The sequence below is a fragment of the Haliotis rufescens genome, unplaced genomic scaffold (assembly GCF_023055435.1).
Source record: "Haliotis rufescens isolate VD_foot unplaced genomic scaffold, xgHalRufe1.0.p SCAF_3, whole genome shotgun sequence".
NCBI classification, from domain to species: domain Eukaryota; kingdom Metazoa; phylum Mollusca; class Gastropoda; order Lepetellida; family Haliotidae; genus Haliotis; species Haliotis rufescens.
Genome location: NW_025964001.1, coordinates 21,280,901 through 21,301,492, shown reverse-complemented (window position 1 = coordinate 21,301,492; position 20,592 = coordinate 21,280,901). Strand labels below are relative to the sequence as shown.

Sequence of the window (20,592 nt, the reverse complement as noted above, 5' to 3'; positions counted from 1 at the left end):
CTTGGGCATTCTACGAAATCTGAAATTTGGATTATATGATCAATAATAATTACTCCCTTTCACTTCCGGATAAGAGAGATAACTCTGTCTTTTCTTTGAGGAAGAAACGGCCTCGATCAAGAGTTGAGAGCCAAACTTTGAGAGAAGTCAGAGTATTTACTCTGTAAGAAAATCAACTTACAAACACTAAATTCTGTTTGATTTCACTCTAAAGTAATTGTTCACGTTATGCTTTGCTGTTTTGTGTTTCCTGGTGCTATCTGATTCGTAGAGATTCATTTGCTTTTCAATATGTTTTAGATGGTGGATATGTAAAACTTCAGCATGTAAGAATTCCTTACTTACCAGGAAAGAATGTCAACATCCTGTGTGGAGAAGGAAATACAAACTGTTGCTCACTGGTTCCAGTGCTGGAGTCCAATGCAGAAGGAAGACTTTTACAAGGATTTGGTAGAGAAGGCAGCCCCACCCCAAGTAGATGCATTGTTTGATGCTATGAAAACCCTGAATGTCCAAGATAGACCCCCAAGTATATTCCAGTGCCAACTGAAACTCTTCAATCAATGGTTTGGTGGATGGACACAACAAGATCGCAACAGTTTTGTCATAAAACTGGCAGAGGTGGATGCATTATTTGTCCAAAGATTTAATGAAGAGGTTGCATCTTTACAGGGATCATCTTAACCATTGTATTCCATGTGTACATGTATCATTGGCTGAACATTAACTCATTTGCATACATGTGTGGAATGTGCTGAATGAAACTGAATATTAAGTTTAGATTTTCATCCTCAAACTGAATGTGTGAATGCCATCATTTACTGTCAGAGTGAATGTATGTTTACTTATCATCATTTGCATCATACTGAATTTATGAAGTGTAGTGCGAGATCATAAATCTGATAATGTCTAGTATCTGGATGCAGCGAGAGATTCAGTGGACTGTCCATTGGTTCAAGAAATGGACAGTGTTGCAAAGAGAAGAATTTCTCAAGGAACTGGTGGACAAATCTTTGCCTCAGCTTCCACAAGCACTGGACATTGCAATGAGACGATTGAACATGGAAGAAGATCCTGATGTATTTCATTGTCAGTTGCGTCTCTTCTCCGAGTGGTTCGAAGGATGGTCTAACATTGAGAAGAATGGACTTGTTGAGAAACTAAAACTGGTAGATCCATCATTTGTAGAAAGACTAAGCAGTATTTTGTCTTCCATTGCATGCTGTCGTTGATGATCTGCAGTATTCTTCATTTGACATGATGATGATGATGGAATTCACTATCATTATCAGGTGAATTTATGCAATGCCTAAGTGCAAGTCGTTAATAGCAGTTTGATTGTTTTTACTTTGATGAATAAAACTACAAGCACAAAAAATAGATGCATCTTTGGATCATCATAAGTCAGAATGTTTGTACATGGTTATAGATAAGGCACCAAAAATGGTAACTAATAAAACTTTGTTGTGTCATGGATTGTACAAAATAGGCTCAGTATGCAGCATCATACTTTTCCCCAACTTGTATGGTTGTATCTCTTCAAGCAAGAATAGTGGTATCATGCAGGGTTTAACCCTCACTAGGGTACAGGGACCCCAATAATTAATTTCAAGGGTCCTGACAGGAAATATGAGGCTTCTGTAAAGTAATGAAATGGTGTATTGAACTGTACTGTACTGTAAGATTTGATAATTATTTTTATTGCAGGGCTTTATATTTCTTGTCAAGAATTTGGTACAATGATTATTATTCTGGGTCCCAAGCGATGCACCATATTTTTCTCTGTGTCCATTTTATACATTTGTGAGTACTGGGTGCACATTTGTGTGTGGTCATGCATATGAAGTTATTGTTGGGGTTGACCACCTGTTGAGGAGTTGATAACAATGTCACATGTTTTGTATGACTTAATTTGAATGTCTGCTGATGTGCCTACAAACAATAAATGAAATGTATGAATTTACTTAGGCTGTTAACATTTCCATGACTGCTTAATCCATTGTTTTCTAGCAAATGAAAAAACAAAAGTAAGGAAGACATTTACGTTCTTTACATCTTTACATGTTTTGGTTTGAATATTTAAGATGTAACAAAGGTCATATTAAAATAACTTTTACTTCTTACCATGTTATGTCAAGAAAAGTTCAAGATTATAATTGGGTTTATGAGTTAATCGAAATCACAGGGTCCACTTTGATTTTCATATACCGTATTTGCCATATTTTGTGCCCTGAGCACTTTGCAAATTTACTAAGAGGGGTGGGCGCTTATACAAATCGTAAACGAGTTGAATTTGTTTTCCGAGATGGAGTGGTAGTGAAACTAAAACTTTTCAATAATGGTTACTAACTAGGCAATTATATACCCATTCTGTGCTGCTACTTTCTGTAAAACAATCTGTAATATACACACAGACATGTGGAATGTCTTACCATGGGGCACTTATACAGATTACTTACAGGTTGGTCTGGGGTCGCTTATTGGAGCAGGGCACTTTAATACAGCAACTACGGTAGGGCAAATCAGTTCCTACCATTTGGTGTTGTCAGGACGCTGATGGGGCCTAATAGTTTCACATTGGTCTACTGCCTGCACAACACATTTGCCCAACATTATGGACCAGTATCCTTTCATTGTTCACAGTGAATTGTTTGGCTAATGAACCTGTTATATCAGACATTTGTTTTATCATAATGTCTTTGTGATAAGTTGACCTTGGCCATACTAAAATTAACAAGGTTAATTATTATAGCATGTTCAAACAGTGGATTCATCATGAGATGTCTGTGTGGCTGCAAATCTCACAAGTTTCACACTGGAGACAATAAGGAAGCTAAGGCTAAAAAAAATAAAAGTCTTGGTTCTCAGGCACTGCCCGCATCATCATAAAGTCTGCCTCATGTTTTGTTTTTATTTCCATTTAAAAAAAAACAAAAACAAAAATCCTAATACTTAGCAACAATGCAGTATCAATATAGCATGCAGTTACTTCCTTCTACATGCCCGCTGCTATACTGTACATCTCATGTTATGGTCATGGTGACAATAGGAGTTTGTATGGTTCTTTATGTAGGCAGGCCCTTTCCCAGTTTGATGGTACACAACTGTTTATTTGATTACATACTAGCTTGAACAAGCCAAAATAAAAAAAAAACACCACCCGCCCACACTATATTTTCAAAAGTCATTGCCTGAGAACCAATTCTTTTATTTCTTAAGCCTAAGGAAGCCAAATACAATCAGTATTCAATGAGATATGATTTCCTATAGTACAAACTTCAAGAAGGTTATTATTATAATAGAATAAGACTTTACATTACATTGTACATAGTGAATAGAATGTATTGTCTTTGAGCAAGTGAGTATCTCCATTCAGCCAAAGCTTCAAGTGGTACAAGCTCTGCTCCACTCTTGTATAATCTCATATTCTTTAATAGTCTGGGAAAATAGATATTGGAATCATATTGGTAGTCTAATTTTTGTAGCTCATACTCAAAATTGTGTTGTATATTATTTGTTTCATGTATATTGAATGAATAAATGTCATTGTTTTCAAGACACTGATACAAGACACTTTTTTTTTTTCAATATCAAGTTACAACGAACAGGATGTTTTGAAGTTGAAATGTAGTTATTCCTGTATTGTACAATAAATCATAAATACGTCACACCGAAGACCCGGGTTCGATTCCTGACATGGGTACAATGTGTGCAGCCCATTTCTGGTGTCCCCCGCTGTGATATTGCTGGAATATTGCTAAAAGTGGCATAAAACCATACTCACTAAATCATACGCTGTGCAGAGTTGCGTCCCTTGGGCACGCCAGAAACCTATGATTGTGGGTTCGAATCCCGGTTCGCCCCAATTATGTTTCTAGGTTTATCAGCACCATACCCGTGCTCGTGGGTTTCACTGAAGTGGTAAACGTCTGAGACCTGCATCACTTCGGGCTTTCCTCCCACATCAAGCTGACACGCCGTGATATAACTGGAATACTGTTAAAAGCGGCGTTAAACCCAACTCACTCACTCACTCACTCACTAAATCATAAATACAAATCAGGAGTGATCTGGAGATTTAGTTTTTGTATAACCAACTACACTACTTTTTGTTTTGCAATTAACTAAGAACGTCTACTAGCCTGAATAAGGATAACACATAGCAATACCCCCCCAGAATGTTTGAAATATACTAGTCCTTAGAGTACCTTTAACATTAACAAAACTGGTCTTGCCTAGCAGGCTAGTGCTAATTTCCACCCTTGCATGTACCATCCATTCTCTATACATAACCAGTTTGTGACTACGGTGTAAAGCCATGTTTACTCCCGCACTCCAACTGAAGGGAACACTGGATGACAAATGTTAAGTAAATGTAACCGTAATGGTGTCTCTGGATTGTCAAGAATAAAATATTGATTTACCACCATTCTAAATATATTGTATAGGGATATTTCATAGAAAACAGTTTGTACCATATGCAATGTGATACTTTTTGCTGTAAGTTCAACATTTCAAACCTCAAAAATATTTTAATCAGGATGTTATTCGTATAAAAGAAGGTGTGGAAATTGTTAACTTTTTTTACCCATCTTCTGTGATTTAACGTCTGGTGACGTGAGAAAACTACGGATGACACACTTATAGTTGCCATGGTAACCATAGGTTTGGTTGTTCATTTTTTAAACTGTGTAAATAGAAATGTCACCAGTGGGTCACACCTCTGAAACTATTTTTGTACTGTGTTGAAATACGTTACTATAATATTGGTACAGTCATGATCAGACTGACATGGATTTCATATGTGCACATTAAAATGTTTGATAATACCATGCACAACACTACCTAATGACCAACAATATACAACAATGTTTTAATCTTTACACATGTACATTTCACAATTAATAGAACATTGTTCTATGTAGGGAGCATTATTGATGTGTAGGGAGCATTATTGTTGAATAGAAATACAAATACTGTGCATCTTCAGCAGGGATATATCTTCAGTGATGAATATTATATGTAATTTACACATGGACATGCACTCATATGAAATGGTCTTAAAATATTGCTGGACAGGTGGGCCAGCTAGCCTTCAAAGTTACTAGACAATTTCAAATTTCACTGGCTTAAATATTAAATAATTAATAAGTTCATTTTTCCAGATATTTTATTCTGTGCTGTATCAATTAAGTAAACCCCAATTGTACGGAAGCTTCTTAGGCCCATTAATTTCTGGAATTTTTTAGATACTAAGTTGAGATTTCAAGAAAAAAACAATTGACCCTAAAAGGTATCTACGGAAGCTTCTAACTTATTATCTTGGAATTTCAAGATCCATACTAAGTTGAAATTTCAAGATACTAAGTATAAAAATCAAGATACATACATTTAAATTTCAAGTTAAAATCTTAAAATTTCAACTAATTTTCATAAGTTTCCCTATCATTTTCTTGAAATTTCCAATTAGTATATGTCTTGAAATTTTACCTTAGTTTCTTGAAATTTCAAGAAAAAAATATAAAAACAAATGGCCCTAAAAGGCTTCCATAGGATTCTGTAAAATTGCAATCTCAATTTGTTCCGGACAATAATTTGATTTTTGATGGTCATACTGAGGAACCAAGAGGTGTGCATAAACACATATCACCATTAAAATTTCAGTAGCAAGTCGGGCTAGGGACAGTTAGGAATCTTTAGCCATGGGCTTGTGGGCAGGCGGCTATTTCGCAGTGATAGTTGTGTATTTGATGATGGCGGTGACTCATTACTTCCTGGTGCAACCATGGTAGAATGATGACTGGACTAGCTGATCTTAAATGCTGCCGTGGACTTTACAAATTAGGGTTTGTATGCAAGATGACATTCATTTTTTCACTTGTAAAAAACTGTATCCTTTCAAAGGTATCAAGAAAAATATCACCTGTTGTGTATTTGATGATGATGTGGCTCCCTCCCTCCATCTCTTGATATACCGTATTCGATGTAATAAGCGCCCCACTCTACTTAGCGCCCACGGTGATATTTGCTAATATATTGGCTAGTGAACAATCCTAATCAGCACCCGTTCCGATTGATCAATATACACAAGACTTATTTATTCGTGTATAATACGTGTGTTATATGCATCCTTAATTGTGGGAAATTAGATTCTGGAAAAATACATCTGTCGTATATAAACATTTCAGGCTGTCATACCCGGGTCTACTGAATTGGTGAAACACACAAGGCTGGGTATGGTGCTGACAAACCAAGTATCAAAATGGGCCAGATCTGGGAATCGAACCCATGATAAGCACAATTTCACACTTTAGATGACTGGGTAAGATGTAAATAGGACACATCTTCACAAGCAGCCATATTGTAAACTACAACACAGCCACAATTAAACAACAAGATTTAATAAGTCAATATCTGATACAATGAGGTATTTTCAAGATCATAATATGCCTTTATCTGACATCACAAGGGTGAGGTATGCTGGGCCAATGTGATCAAGCGTTGGTAGCAACATGTCCGAATCCTGGAGAGCTAGCTGGGTGGTGGTGATCACTCTGACTGTACAAGAGACCTATTCCACAAAGTCAAGCATAAAGTACAATTTTGTCTCACATCCACACACTAGAAAACTACACTTTAGCTCTTCCTCAACCAGTGAATTACTTCTTTTTCAACTGTTCATCTGTAATACCTGCTTGTTTTTGCAATTGTTTCATCAATGCTTGGTTTTGCTGTCTTATTCTTTCTGAAGCTGGATCATTCTGCTGCTTGAGTTTCTGTAAAAAACAAGCTGGCATTATAAGATGTGAGGTTTTTTCTAAGCGTCTTCTCGTTGAAGTATGATAACACCACTTAAACATCCTAATTTGTTTGTTAAATTTCCTTTCCTGGCTCAGGTATACCAACAATAATCACACTAAAATTAAGATTCTAATAGTGAACTATTTATGTTTAGTCTGCAATAAAGTCACGATAATATCACACAAGTGAACAAAATTGAAAAGGTTGCTGTTATGACTGACTACATAGTGTATAGCAAGTGTTTATAATGTTCTTTTCCTCTTGTGGTTGATGACATCTGACAAGTCATGTGACCATGGTTACTGCATGGTTTCTGCTCAGTAAAGATTTCACTTAATCTGACTGGTACTTGTGACACATCTTTTTTCTGTTTGTTGTAGGACTTGTAGTAAGTATGGTGACCAGTACCAAAATAGAAAGCATATATAGTACTTTATTAAAATCGGATAGCAGTGACGAACTTGCGATGTCAACAAATATACATTGCTTTCAATGTCATTTCAATTTAGAAAACACTTTTTCCAATCTTACTGGCACATGTTTGCAACTGTTTTGGCAAACATTGCATTATCTATGTATCATAAGTAACGGAAAAGAAGTTACACACAACTACACTCCAGTGAACACCATATAATTCCATTTTATCTTCAATATGGCAGCGTCTTTATGGAAGTGCCATTGAATACAAACTAATGTATACTGTAGTCATTCAATTTCTTTCCACACGTATAATAAATATCACACTGATTTATTGATATTATCAAAAAAATATGTGTGAATAGACGAATTTTATGTGGTACTGAAATATCATAGTTCCAATATCTACAATCATTTAATCTGCTTCACCAACTTTCAACAAATATTAACCCTTGTGTCCTATTTTGCATTTGTAAACAAACAGGTGCGCGAAACGTTCAATCAATACAAAGTGGCTTACTCTTCGTGCTTCGTCCTCGGAAGGTGATACCCCTACCATAAGTATGTAACCAACAGCCGGTGCTGCTAAAACAAATATCAGACCTCTGATCAAATGAGCCATGCTCAGGACAGTGTCATGGGTGCTGCGGGGGTATTACGTAAAGATCCCCCAGTCATTCAATGTTGGATGTTTTAGTCTTTGAAGAGTTACTTCCCTTATACCAGTCGGCTAACCTCGGCGTTTTCCGCCGATTTCTTAAGGAAATAAATGAACAGGCTGCGTACTAGTCCTGCACCATGCCTGTGGAATATATTTATTTTATGAGAAAAAAAATAAATCTAAAAAGTCATACAAAAGCAAGTCTAGCCAGCTCTAGCTAGCCCTATGCCACATTATTATGAAATCAACATAGGGATTTTGTTATTTATTTTTAGAGTCGAGAAGGATATTGTGTAATATAAGATTTCAGAGACTAAATGTTAGTCTAGCTGCGTACCTTTAAGTAGTTACAACATGCATTGAATTGATCGGGCTATCTGATACTTATTTCCCTCTGTGTTGAAAATACGTAATTCAAGATAACTGTTACGCTTTCCTCTGGTTTATTGGTAAAGCTTTCGCAAAACATTCCAGGGATCTTACAACATTTGCAGTGTTGAACAGTTACACATCACACTATCCAGAAAGGACAGAAAGTATATATGAGATTTACTGCTATATCCAGAAATATTTTTACGTTTTTGTGTGTATTGTCTGTTTGAAAACCAATTTGTCAAATGTGTTATCATTCGGTGTTATCTAGAATACAATATAGCCAAACCCCACCCACGCATATATTATATTTTTTATGCTTGTAAATATCATCTGTAATTAACATAGAATATATTCGTATTTTGTAAATGTATTCAGTAAATGTACATTGTATGTGGATGGGGAAATTAGATTTTTAGAAATAATAATTGGGTACAGCTATATACAAGTGCCAGCTAGTATATACAATGAAGCACGTCAGAACTAATTCTTGTCCCCGGTGTCACCTCCCTGAGTCACGTTCAGCCTGTTACTATAGATTGGTTATGAGTATTGCTTGGTTCCATTGTGATCAATTATACAAAAGTTATGGTCGGATGGCCATAAACTCATCAGTGCAAGGAGTCTATGTAACACTCATAACCTACTGACTATTTGATTCCAGCAATAACCAGGAACATATGTGGTTGCTAGGAAGTCGCAATTTGGAGGTGGATTTGGCAGTAAGGAAAATAATAATAGGTTGAAACGCCGTATCTGTTTAGAGTATAAGCGGGCCTCGAACAGGTAACGGTTGATAATATACAGCTATATCTGTTTAGAGTACAAGCGGGCCTCGAACAGGTAACGGTTGATAATATACAGCCATATCTGTTTCGAGTACAAGCGGGCCTCGAACAGGTAACGGTTGATAACATACTGCTATATCTGTTTAGAGTACAAGCGGGCCTTGAACAGGTAACGGTTGATAACATACTGCTATATCTGTTTAGAGTATAAGCGGAACTTGAATAGGTAACGGTTGATAAGGTACAGCCATATCTGTTTAGAGTATAGGCGGGCCTTGAACAGGTAATGGTTGATAACAAAGCGATGTACATTTCCGGACAAACACCGGCATATATATCATGTCAACAAGCCAAATTCTATAGACGAGAAGATCATCCTATTACTCTACATATATACCAGGTAGTGATAAAGACCATTGATCTATAATCCGACCTCGCTTACAATAAACAAGGTGTATTGTCGACATGTGCTGTGGAGTCTAGCCATGCAACACACTCATTGGTACCAAGTTTATGGAAATCTGTGGTTGGGCTTACATGTTCTTTGATGTGGGGAGTATCAGGGAAAACACAAGTAATGTTATTTTTCATGCGAAATCCTGGTAAAACCACGTTTTCCTACTTCCGTTTTTACAATCATTATATGTGAAGCGAGGGACAATAGTTACACAGCTGTGACGTTTTATGTCGCTCACCCAATGGTTTTCACGGTAACATCGAAAAAATACATTTCCGACCGCAGAAAACAAGTCGGATAAAAGGTATAAAAACCTCAATATTCGACACTTGTGTGTTTTATCAGTATACAGAGGATACAGAGAAATGCGCTGTAGCGTTTTAACACAAATATAAGCGTACCGGAGAATGCACGGATCACTTTGGTTGAATGTTGATATATTCACAGTTCTGTGTTATCATGGTGATATACGTCATATTGCTACTGCTGTTAATGATTTCACTATTCATTGAGAAAGTATTGAAAATAATGACCCAAAAGCTTCACAGGCATTGTAATGTTTCGGTTTCACAGGAAATCCTCTCAGTCTGTGACGTATTTGTAAATAGTTTACGTCATACATAAACAAAAATAACTGCTCCTCTCTCGCAGTTGATCAAGTCTGACCAATCGATTGTGATTGCCAATGCACTTAAAGAAAATAGATTCTGAATTCGTGCTATACATAAATGTGAACATTACAGTTATTTATAACGCTATACATTGTCAAATTTTACAAGATAAACATACTTATTAAGTTTGGAGTTAGGACTTGTAAGATTACAAAATAGTGCCACTTTTACTACCTGTCAAATTTGAAACAGTATCGATGGTGAATTATTGATTGTGCTTCCGTGGTTACAAACAAGGCAACTGAGCGAGTTTCGCCTCAGATTTTGTTGAAACTGTTTATTAATCAAGTTTTATATGTAAAATGTAAGTTCTTTGTTTTTGCTGAGATACCACTCTATCAATCATATGACGCATGTGGATAAATAATCGGCTAGCCATACAACCAAAGGCTTATCTGGTAGGAATGACGTCATGTCATATTGTGCTATGTTTAGAAAATTCATCCGGGTTTTCGACTTTGCGCATGCTCAATGTAGGACATCCGCCATTTTATGTTTGTTGAAGTTCAAACATTTCGCATGTTTCTGTGCGGAAAGTTTATTGTGTTTACTCATTTATCCATGTCTCATCAGTAGTCACATATCATTATTTATCACAACTGAATTTTGGACTGATCTCTCTGAAGTTATGTATTTAGATCTCTAAGTATCGCGACAAGTTATGAGGCATGGCGGCCGTGAGTTGCAGTTGATACTTTGATCAGCGAGTCCTATCATTACGTCAATATTGTTAATGGTTTAGAGTCAGGCGGCTGTCTGTTCAGAGAACATAGGTAACAGACAGTAATCTTACAAGGTAAGCCACTTGAAATATTAGCAAATGATGTTGGTTCGATATTGGCTCTGTTGTCCACGAACAAAATATCAAACACCATGGACACACACGCCTCTACATGTTCCGACTTCGAGGTCATGAGCGACGCGATCGCTTAGCTTGTTTTGTCGGATATGAATTCAGTTCGGTTCAGCTTCCTTTTAAGCAAATTACAGGCATTCCATTGTCACGAGATCAAAAGCAGTGGTCAGTGGTAAGGATTTGATGGTTACATTGTCAAATGTTACACTTATGTTTTATATGAAGCAAGTGGAGGGGGTGGGGGATCTGTTACGACTCAGCATGACATTGCACTATGACGACTTGATGTGCAGGTCAACACTGAGCTAATCTGCATATCACATCATACTGAATTATTAAGCATGTCATGTATTGGTGTAAGGTACAGCACATTTTTTTTGTCTTATTTATTTCCTAATGAAACCTTAGCAATGTGATCTGATATTATACTGAATCTATTCCATGATTTGAAAAAAAACCAGGTATTCTTTTAAACCCGTAAGAAGGAGAAATTGTTATTAATCATGCTTGGCAGTGGAAATACCAAGGGTCTTGTATATATTATCTATATTCTATTTGATAATGATAAAATATAATTCCAAAGTTTGTATGAAGTGAGCAGTTAAAATATTCACAGTTCCTACACCAGTTTTGTTAAAATAGATCTTGTAGCTGAAATGGAATTTCTCCATATCAAGCAAAGGGAGCAGGGATCCATCTCATAAGACAAAAAAGATCCCCCATTGCAGTGCACAACACATTTGGTTTGCTCTGGCTTGAGATTGTGATAACTTTGTGGAGAATTTGGACATGTTGGTGTATATCATCATGGTTAGAGTGGGAGCAGTTGCACCCCCAGTCGTCTCAGGCACCACAATGTGTTGTGCAGAGTTGTGTCCCTTGTGTATGTGAGAACCCTATGATCGTGGGTTTGAATCCTGTTTCGCCCCTATTATGTTTCAAGGTTTGTCAGCACCATACCCATGCTTGTGGGATTTCACTTTGCATCACTTTGGGCTTTCCTCCCACATCCAACTGAAACGCTGTGATACTGTAACTGGAATTCTCTTCAAAGCAGTCTTAAACCCTTCTTACTCATCATGATTTGTGAATGAGGATTGATATTGTTTCATTCAACATTTTCATGAGAGTGGAAATCAATAAAATATGTTCTCTTGCCCTCAGCATGCTCAGGCAAGTTAACTATTTACATCTGATCATGTTGATTTTCCATGGTTTAAACTAATTATCACGATAGATTTCGACATGTATATTGTCATCTGTTTTAGACCTGTTTTGGTAATAACAAATTGCAGACCTTGAATTCATAATTAAGACTAATGAGTATTACTTCCCAGATGAATAGCAAATATCTTGGAAACAAGGCTAAAAAAACTCCACTGAGATGGACAAGGGTAATTTAAGATGAATAGCATGTTTTGATATTTCATATTAGTTTCTTTAGAATGTTTTGCTTGTCTACAGACAATGAGCCAAATTCTTGTCAGACAGCCTGACATACAGTTTCAGGCATGTCAAGCATTGGATTTCCACATCCTTGTTTATCACTGTTTATGGATATTTGTTTTAAATAATATCTAAAACTGAGTGTAATGACCAAATATTCTTTATCAGAATATTCTTTATCAGAATATTCTTAACCTGGTCAACAGAAAAAAATATTACCAGTGCAATGTTGTTGGATTCTCTAAAAATTATGTTTGTAATTATTACCAAATGCTGTAAATGACAATCTCAATCATGTCAATGTCATTTAAATGCAGTTAATTATAAGATAATGACTAGTATTAACTGCTTATTATTCTTTATAACTTTAGTTTAGTTGTACCCCTTCCTGTACATTGCCAGTTTATCCTAAATGTTTTTCCTGAAACCAACCAGCAAGACTCAAACCATCAACTTCTTGTTTCAGACCAAACATGGGGGCTTTCTTAGATAAACCAAAGACTGACAAACAGAACAAAGGTGGTATGGGAAATGGTCTTCGATATGGGCTGTGTAGCATGCAAGGATGGCGAGTGGAGATGGAAGATGCTCACACTGCTGTAATTGGTTTACCCTATGGGTTAAAAGATTGGTCTTTCTTTGCCGTATTTGATGGGCATGCAGGTGCCAAAGTTTCAGCCTTCTGTGCTGAGCAGCTCCTGGAACATATCATAGCTAATGAAGACTTTAGAGGCAAACTTGATGTAACAGATGGAACTGAGGTTCAACCATCTCTAGAGGATGTCAAGAAGGGTATCAAGACAGGCTTTCTGAAGTTGGATGAAATGATGAGAACAATGCCTGAAATGGTCAGTGGGGAGGATAAGAGTGGATCCACAGCTGTGTGCTGTATTGTCTCCCCACAGCATATCTTCTTTGCTAACTGTGGAGATTCGAGGGCAGTGTTATGCCGCAATGGCAAGTGCTCATTTGCGACTCGAGACCACAAACCTGTCAACCCAGAGGAAAAGGAGCGAATACAGAATGCAGGTGGTAGTGTAATGATTCAGAGGGTCAATGGCTCTTTGGCAGTTTCCAGGGCTTTGGGGGACTTTGAATATAAAAATGTTGAAGGAAAGGGTCCTTGTGAACAGTTAGTATCTCCAGAGCCAGAAATTTTCATTGAGGACAGAAGCCCGGAAGATCAGTTTCTTGTTCTTGCCTGTGATGGCATATGGGATGTTATGACCAACGAAGAACTTTGTGCTTTTGTTGAAAGTAGAATGAAGATAACAGACAGTCTGGAACAAATTAGCAATTCAGTTGTTGATACATGTCTATATAAGGTGCGTGAAATAAGGAACCTAATATCAGCCATTTGGATTATGTTTGTTCAAAAGAAAATACATAGTAACAGCTGCTGTTGCAATTTTTTATTTGAATTGCAGCAAAGTTGCATTCTTGTCATATCATAGTACACGCGATGATTAAACTGTGAAACGTCTGGAAGAAATCTTATCTCTACATAGCTTTCCTGCAAACTATTTGCCTGGTGTAATTTTCCCCATTTAAATTTATTCATCCAAGTGTTGACAACCCAAACATGTCAATTGTTTTTGTTTGTCTATTTACAGGGAAGCCGAGACAATATGAGCATTGTTGTAGTAGCCTTTGAAGGTGCACCCAAAGTGTCTGATGTCGCTGTGAAAAAGGAACAAGAACTGGATGCAAAAATAGAAACTAAAATAAAAGGTATTGGATGTATTTGTGCTCAGTATTGTGGATTTGTCAGTCGTAACTTGTAGTATTTGTTGCTTGTGTTTTGATGATACTAACTCATCTATCTGTGTAGAATACTTTCTTTAAATGTTCCATAACAAACAAACTTTGAAGATCAGTTTGTGTATGAAGAAATGAATAATCAAATATCAACTTTAACTATTGGTATTACTAAACTTGTGTGTCATGATGTGCATGCTACACATTATCACTCCAGTGTGTATGGTATTGTTAAGTTGCAATGTTTACGTAAATTCATGCCACTTTTGTTTTTTTTGTGCTGTGTTCCTTGCATGGACAGACCTGTCATTTTCTTTTGTTTTTGTTTTACTTACAATTTGATCTTGTTGTGGCTTTCAGAGTTACTTTTAAAAGAATCCCCTGAAAATCAAGACCTCCCATACATCATGCACATGCTTTCGACCGAGTTAGATGACAGCTTTCCCCCTGGGGGTGGTTTGGCAGCAAAGTAAGTTGATATTGTACACAGCTATCCAGTGTGGTGCTCGTGGTTGTTGCCATTGTTACTATGGTTACATAGACCACTTGCATGGGCTGTTGTAAAAACTAGTTCATGAATAACCTTCAACATATTAATGGTAAAAAGATTAACATATTATGTTTTCCCAAAAGAATTGCCAACAGAAAATCTAATCGAATTCCATGTATTACAAGCCGCTTAACTTGCTCACAACCCTTTTCTCTGATTGAAGATTCAAGATATATAAGGACATCAAGTGATAGATCTAATAATATACTGCGGTAAAGTGTCTAAGACATATTTGTTTTGATCCTACTTGTTGCCACCAATGGGGGAAGAGAGGCATCTCTTGGAATTGCTGGTTGTTTAGACTATCAGTCGTTGATCATCACTCCTATTGCTATTGTCTTGTGTGGTGTAGTCCAATAACTGTATTGGCCCTTTGGTATTTCCTTGTACTGGTCTTCAATATCATTATGGAAACCATCCTGTCATTGTTTTCCCTGTGCCATCACCTGTGTATCATTGTACTTATATCATTGTTTCTTTACAGGAAAGGATTCATTGAGAGTACTTACTACAAATTGAGACCGAATGATGAACAGGATGTGAGTAAGACTGCCACAGCATGTAAAATCAGCCGTGTCTAGAAAAACTAACAGTAGACAATTGCCTCTCTACATGCCAACTCTTGTCTTTCGTAACTCCATATATCTGGCATGTCCATACCCCATCTTGGGTCTTGCATATCCACTGATTGTGTTCTGTCATCAGCGACTGTATACTGTGGCTGTGTCAAGGTTTTCTTTTCACTACTAATATTAGTTCAACAACTTTGTACACCTAGGTGTGTATTCCTCTCTGTAAAAGGTATCATCTGTCTGTTACAATCTTTCTCACATATTACCCTGCTTTATTTGATCTGTAAGGCTTTGCATATGCTTGAACTGGGTATTTTATGACTGTCGCATGTCAATGATGAAGGATTTACACTTTGTGTTTGTTGTTTGAAAGGATATAGCTCTGTACTTACACATAATCATATATAGTCCATGTACTTGTTGACGCTTTTGATGATGTGAAGTTATTGTATTCAGCACGAACATGCTGAGAACTCTTCAGTGTAGCACATGTAAGGAAGTGATTGTTTCACCTTTGTAATAAGTGTCATTGAGCTGTTTACAGATCCGAAATGATGATAATTTAGATACCATAGGTTGGTGTTATAATGTGTGATATAGTAGGCAGCTGGATGTGTGATGAAGTTCCGTATTTATTTCTTAGCTCACTTGGACAAGAGGTTAAAGTGTGATCTTGTCACGACCTGTTGTTTCTGGATTATGACCCTCAAATTACCCCTGACAGTGACACGGATACCCTTTCAACCTTGAAAAATATTACTTTTGACTTCTTACCAAGAAGCACTTGGATGCAGTTGAATTGTACAAGGATAGATAGTACAGGAGTATTTTCTTATCTCGAATCATCTTTTCTGATGTGAAATAATTAGTTAAGGGAGATGAAACTTTGTATTTATACTGAGAGAGATATGAAATATTTGAAATGTTATTTTCTGTTCGTATCTGCTAGTACTTGGGTGATTTGTTTTGCATCAAAAGGTTAGGTTAGCTGTTCCAGTATTATGACCACCCAAATTTGGGACTTTGTGATGCTTCTTGATCCAACATTGGAAAGTAACTAATTATGGTGTATATCTGTACTTATTCATATTTGATCATTTCCAACAATTAAAAGGACTATCATGTGACTGAACCAAATGGCTCTAGTGTTATTTATTATAAGGGCTGGGCATGTGAGGCCTCCCAAGAATTTCAAACCTTTTTGGGGGTGTTCTTTTATATTATTTGCACTGGTAGATTTTCATGGTTAATTTCTACCACGGATTTGGAATTCTATTTCCCAGGTCATATATCCCATCTGTGAATCTATTATCAGAATAGAAAAATCCAATCATAACTGTTACAGGTCATTTTGATATTTATTCATCAGCTGAAGGAAGGGCAGTAATGGCATTTCTCATGTTTCCAAATGTACAATGAACCTTTTTGTTTATTTCCCATGGCAGATTTCTGGATATTTCATGGACTAGATATGCTAAAATCTGTTTTACTAATGTACTCTACTCAAAAAGAGATAAGGACGACCCGATTCTTTCATATTACTACAGTTAGTCTGTTATGACAGATTAATATGAAAGAATTGTGTGATCCTTAACTCTCTTTGAGTAGTGTATGTATTGTCATACACTGTTATTGAATATTGAACCGATACGAAAGAAGTATTGGTTAATATGTATCATAAAGGCAGTGAAACAAGTTGCTGCATGACTCTTGAAGACAATGTGATAACCACACCTTGCTTTCATCCTTGCTACCTCTATCTACCTATATTCATGTTGAAGGGTTTTGAAGTTAGTAGTTTATTGAATGTTATGCCTTCTCTCTGTTTGAAGAATATGTTTTCTGTCCATACATTTCTAATTGCAGATTTATTTATCATATAACTCATCATGCATATGGAACAACATAAACATATTCTACATGTATCTAATAAAATAATGCTTTTATCTGGGCATCATCCAAATCCTGAAAGAATTTTGAGAAACAATTGCTAGCTAACAGTGTGCCCTGTTCTTTCAGGACGAAGGTCCTTAGCCTCACATATATGAGTACATGAGAGAAGAGAGCTGTCCTCACCACCCAGCTAGTACCAGCCACCATTGTTGCTGTCTGCCGTCTTACTAAGCTGAAGTTCCGTGCCATCCGGCCTGGGTGCACGTCACACTTGTAGGCTGGCATGTGGCTCCATCTGGCACTGCTGAGCCATCAATACTGCTAGAATCAAAATGAGTAAATGGCCTCAGTTGGGGCAGCTAAAAGGAGGAAGGTTAATTTATCCTTTGTATGCATTTTCATACACAGGACACAAACTATTCCAGAGTGCTTTTGATTGCTGTAAATCAGGTAAATTCAAATGACATGTGATACCCTCACCACCAATTGTACTCATGAAACATCCATTGTAGATCTTTCGTACTTTGAAGAAAATGTGCTAACTGCAAAATCAACATTTTAAGCTCTTTTCATATTGTTTCAGAAACATTTTCCTTTCCAATTTTTACATGAATGTGTTATTTCTACATGCTAATTCCATATCAGAAAGTGCTACATGGAAGGAAGCTATTTCCTCAGGTCAGGTTCAGAAAAAAATACTGGAAGTGCTGAAACATTAAGATGAATTGATATTACAACGGGATATTTGTAAGATTGATGGCATGGTCCAAACGATGAATTTACAGTGTACCTCATGTTTGGAACTAAATTCTTCCAAGAGTTGGTGTAGCTGTAGTAAACAGCAGCATTACTATGATTATGCACATGTCAGGGACACGCAGTGAACTCGGTTGTTGCAATCCAATCATTTAATGGGACCTGGGAAAAGTAGTCTTTCATGTTGTCATTTTGGGTTTTCTTTGCAGATATCAGCTAACTGAATTTTACCTCTGAAACCTGCACATTTTGGCACTGTTGGCTATATTGACACCCTGGAAACTCCTTGTTCACTAGTAGTTGGGGGGGTGGGGGGGGGGGGGGGGTAATTTCAAGGAGAGACCCTCTGATCTGTGGTATTAGTTTGTCAGTTTAACTTCAGCATAAATAGGTAATCATTGTCCTAGTTGCCGTTTCCCTTTTGATTGTGATGTAATATATTGATTGACAGTGTTTCTCTTGTGAGCTACATTTACAATATACCAGTGATGCAATAATGAGAGAAATATTTTTGCTGTTTGTGTTGGTTTTGTCAATTACTTTGCTTCCTAATGATTTTGTGTTTGTCCTGTTAATATTACTACGATGCAAGTCAGTACAGACAAGGCAGATGGATCATTGTAATTTATAGCTGAAGTCATGATCAAGTTCACCACTCATATCCCATAACCACGGTAATATATTAGCCAAGCATTGTACACACTTTACACTGTCTTGCAGCATTCTGTCATTCATGTGTCAACTGTGGTTGAAAAATATTTCATTTTCCTGCATTGTACGATATCTGCCTTCTTTGTAATGGCCTACAGGCCCAATGATGTAGATATTCTGTGTTTGGTTTCAGCAGGCTTAAGGTGCAAGGTTGTCTTTGCACAACCTTCTACTGTTCAAACAGGTAAAGTGTTTTCCATGCTTTTGTTAACTTTATGTTGAGTTCAGAAGTGAGTTATATTCATGCAGTTTAATATACAGTGTATACATACTAATATATGTAGTAACAGAAAGCAAGCAGAATGGACTATTTGGGTAAGGGACTGAAAGTGTTTACTGTGTTTTGTGGCTAGAGTTGGAGGATTGTAATATAGATGTAGAATTTATAGGAACTGAAATTTATTAATCATGTTTAGACTTTTAGACATGGAACACATCTTTTTTTAGGCAACCAAGAGCTGATATTTATACAGGCACATATTCCGGGATTTCTGTTTTAGTATAAATCTAAACATGTACTTGACCTTTTGCTTTTCCTGACCTTAGCAATATCCTGTCGCTTACAGCTTCCTGAGTCATCCATACTTGAAGGTGATCACAATACATATCCAATAACGACCCTGAAAGGCGGAGGACACTCGTCACATGATCATTGTTTTCTATTGCAACACAAGTCAATATTCTAACCATTTATCAATTGCTTTCAAAGTTTGATCAACATAACCAGGTGGAGAAATGGTCAACACATAAACGTTTGCACATTAATAGACAACCTCATTTGTCATTTTTCCGCCAATGGCTCACAATATGCACAGGTTTGTAGTGATTTCAACTGGATTCCTCAGGACTGATGTTAATTACTTTATTTTTGTCAAGACGGATTTCATGTAAACAGCTTATCTACATGCAGATATTTTTAGCAAATGTGACGTCACAGCCATGTTTATGAGTGGGTGACAGTTCTCTGTTATCACATTTTGGGTAAATGAGAAGTGTTTCAAATGTATTGAGGATGATTAAACATGGCAGCAGCTGTTTCTCAAGAATGTATATTGTATTATGATGCCATGTCGTGTGAATTTGTATTATATTGTAAAAATCAAGATATATATGATATGTTTCTGGAGAAATACTAGAATCAGTGATTTGAAAACTAATTATTTTCTGTGTTTGTCAGACTGTTAGACATAGAGAGCTGTGGAGAAAGTTAATGTCACTGACAATAAATAGCTGTATATTTCTCCTCGCTTCAAACCCATCAATGCAATTTACTTGTAACAAGATGTTGCATTGTACATTGAAACATTTGGCCAATAAAGATAACAATTTTGTTTGAATATGGATGTATTGTGTTTTGTATGGATGGAGTGGCATAATAAATCACTATTTAGACTGACTGTTTTTTTTGTACCACTTTAAGCTGTTGTTGATGCATATATGGGGACATGGCACATAAATATAAGTACAATCTTCACACAAATGAAACAGGAAATGTTTAGTACAGCTGTTACCCAGATACAGAGAATCAACAGTACCTGAATTCTTAGTTATATCCTTGTAGTTTCATTTGCAAGACCTTAGGACCTTCTCTTATTAAGCTGACATGTCAAGATATAAATGAAATACTGTTAAAAGTGGTGTTAAACCAGAATGACGTTCTTTTGAAAAACTGAATAATTTAATTTAATGTTCTTGTGTCAGATCCGGATGATAAATGTATTAATTGTAATATGAGCAGTTTCTCATGAAGTGATTATTGTGATGGCTAACTTGCATCCTCGAGGCACAATTGCCAGTTACAATGGAAATAAAGATGTCTTGTAGGAACAAATGTCTCCTCTTTTTGAGAAATGACTGTTATATACATGTACATTTAGAAGTTA

General features: G+C 36.6%; 3 protein-coding genes and 1 long non-coding RNA gene across 4 annotated transcripts; 3 read left to right on the top strand and 1 right to left on the bottom strand.

Annotated features, from left to right (window-relative positions):
• Positions 1 to 354: 354 nt before the first annotated feature.
• Positions 355 to 684, top strand: LOC124146429 (uncharacterized protein C14orf119-like). The gene has a single exon (XM_046516715.1). It carries the CDS (start codon positions 355 to 357, stop codon positions 682 to 684), a length of 330 nt encoding a protein of 109 aa, XP_046372671.1.
• A 221-nt stretch (positions 685 to 905) lies between these two features.
• LOC124146428 (uncharacterized protein C14orf119-like) lies at positions 906 to 1,232 on the top strand. Its single transcript, XM_046516714.2, has one exon. The coding sequence runs from the start codon at positions 906 to 908 to the stop codon at positions 1,230 to 1,232; it is 327 nt and encodes a 108-aa protein (XP_046372670.1).
• A 5,153-nt stretch (positions 1,233 to 6,385) lies between these two features.
• Positions 6,386 to 7,923, bottom strand: LOC124146435. The gene is made up of 2 exons (XR_006862678.2): positions 7,739 to 7,923; positions 6,386 to 6,776 (listed from the first exon to the last, which is right to left on the bottom strand). It is a non-coding gene; the product is annotated as an uncharacterized LOC124146435 (long non-coding RNA).
• A 2,707-nt stretch (positions 7,924 to 10,630) lies between these two features.
• Positions 10,631 to 20,046, top strand: LOC124146434 (protein phosphatase 1B-like). Its single transcript, XM_046516720.2, has 6 exons — positions 10,631 to 10,963; positions 12,936 to 13,794; positions 14,083 to 14,200; positions 14,588 to 14,696; positions 15,262 to 15,316; positions 17,369 to 20,046. Exons 2-6 carry the CDS (start codon positions 12,943 to 12,945, stop codon positions 17,381 to 17,383), a joined length of 1,149 nt encoding a protein of 382 aa, XP_046372676.1. The 5' UTR covers positions 10,631 to 10,963; positions 12,936 to 12,942; the 3' UTR covers positions 17,384 to 20,046.
• The last annotated feature ends 546 nt before the right edge of the window (positions 20,047 to 20,592 follow it).

Bases quoted from the DNA above. Each gene is read 5' to 3' on its own strand.
- LOC124146429 (XM_046516715.1), top strand. From the start codon at position 355: ATGTCAACATCCTGTGTGGAGAAGGAAATACAAACTGTTGCTCACTGG.
- LOC124146428 (XM_046516714.2), top strand. From the start codon at position 906: ATGTCTAGTATCTGGATGCAGCGAGAGATTCAGTGGACTGTCCATTGG.
- LOC124146434 (XM_046516720.2), top strand. From the start codon at position 12,943: ATGGGGGCTTTCTTAGATAAACCAAAGACTGACAAACAGAACAAAGGT. The intron at 14,201-14,587 runs GTATTGGATGTA...TGTGGCTTTCAG, and splicing joins AATAGAAACTAAAATAAAAG to AGTTACTTTTAAAAGAATCC. The intron at 14,697-15,261 runs GTAAGTTGATAT...GTTTCTTTACAG, and splicing joins GGGGGTGGTTTGGCAGCAAA to GAAAGGATTCATTGAGAGTA.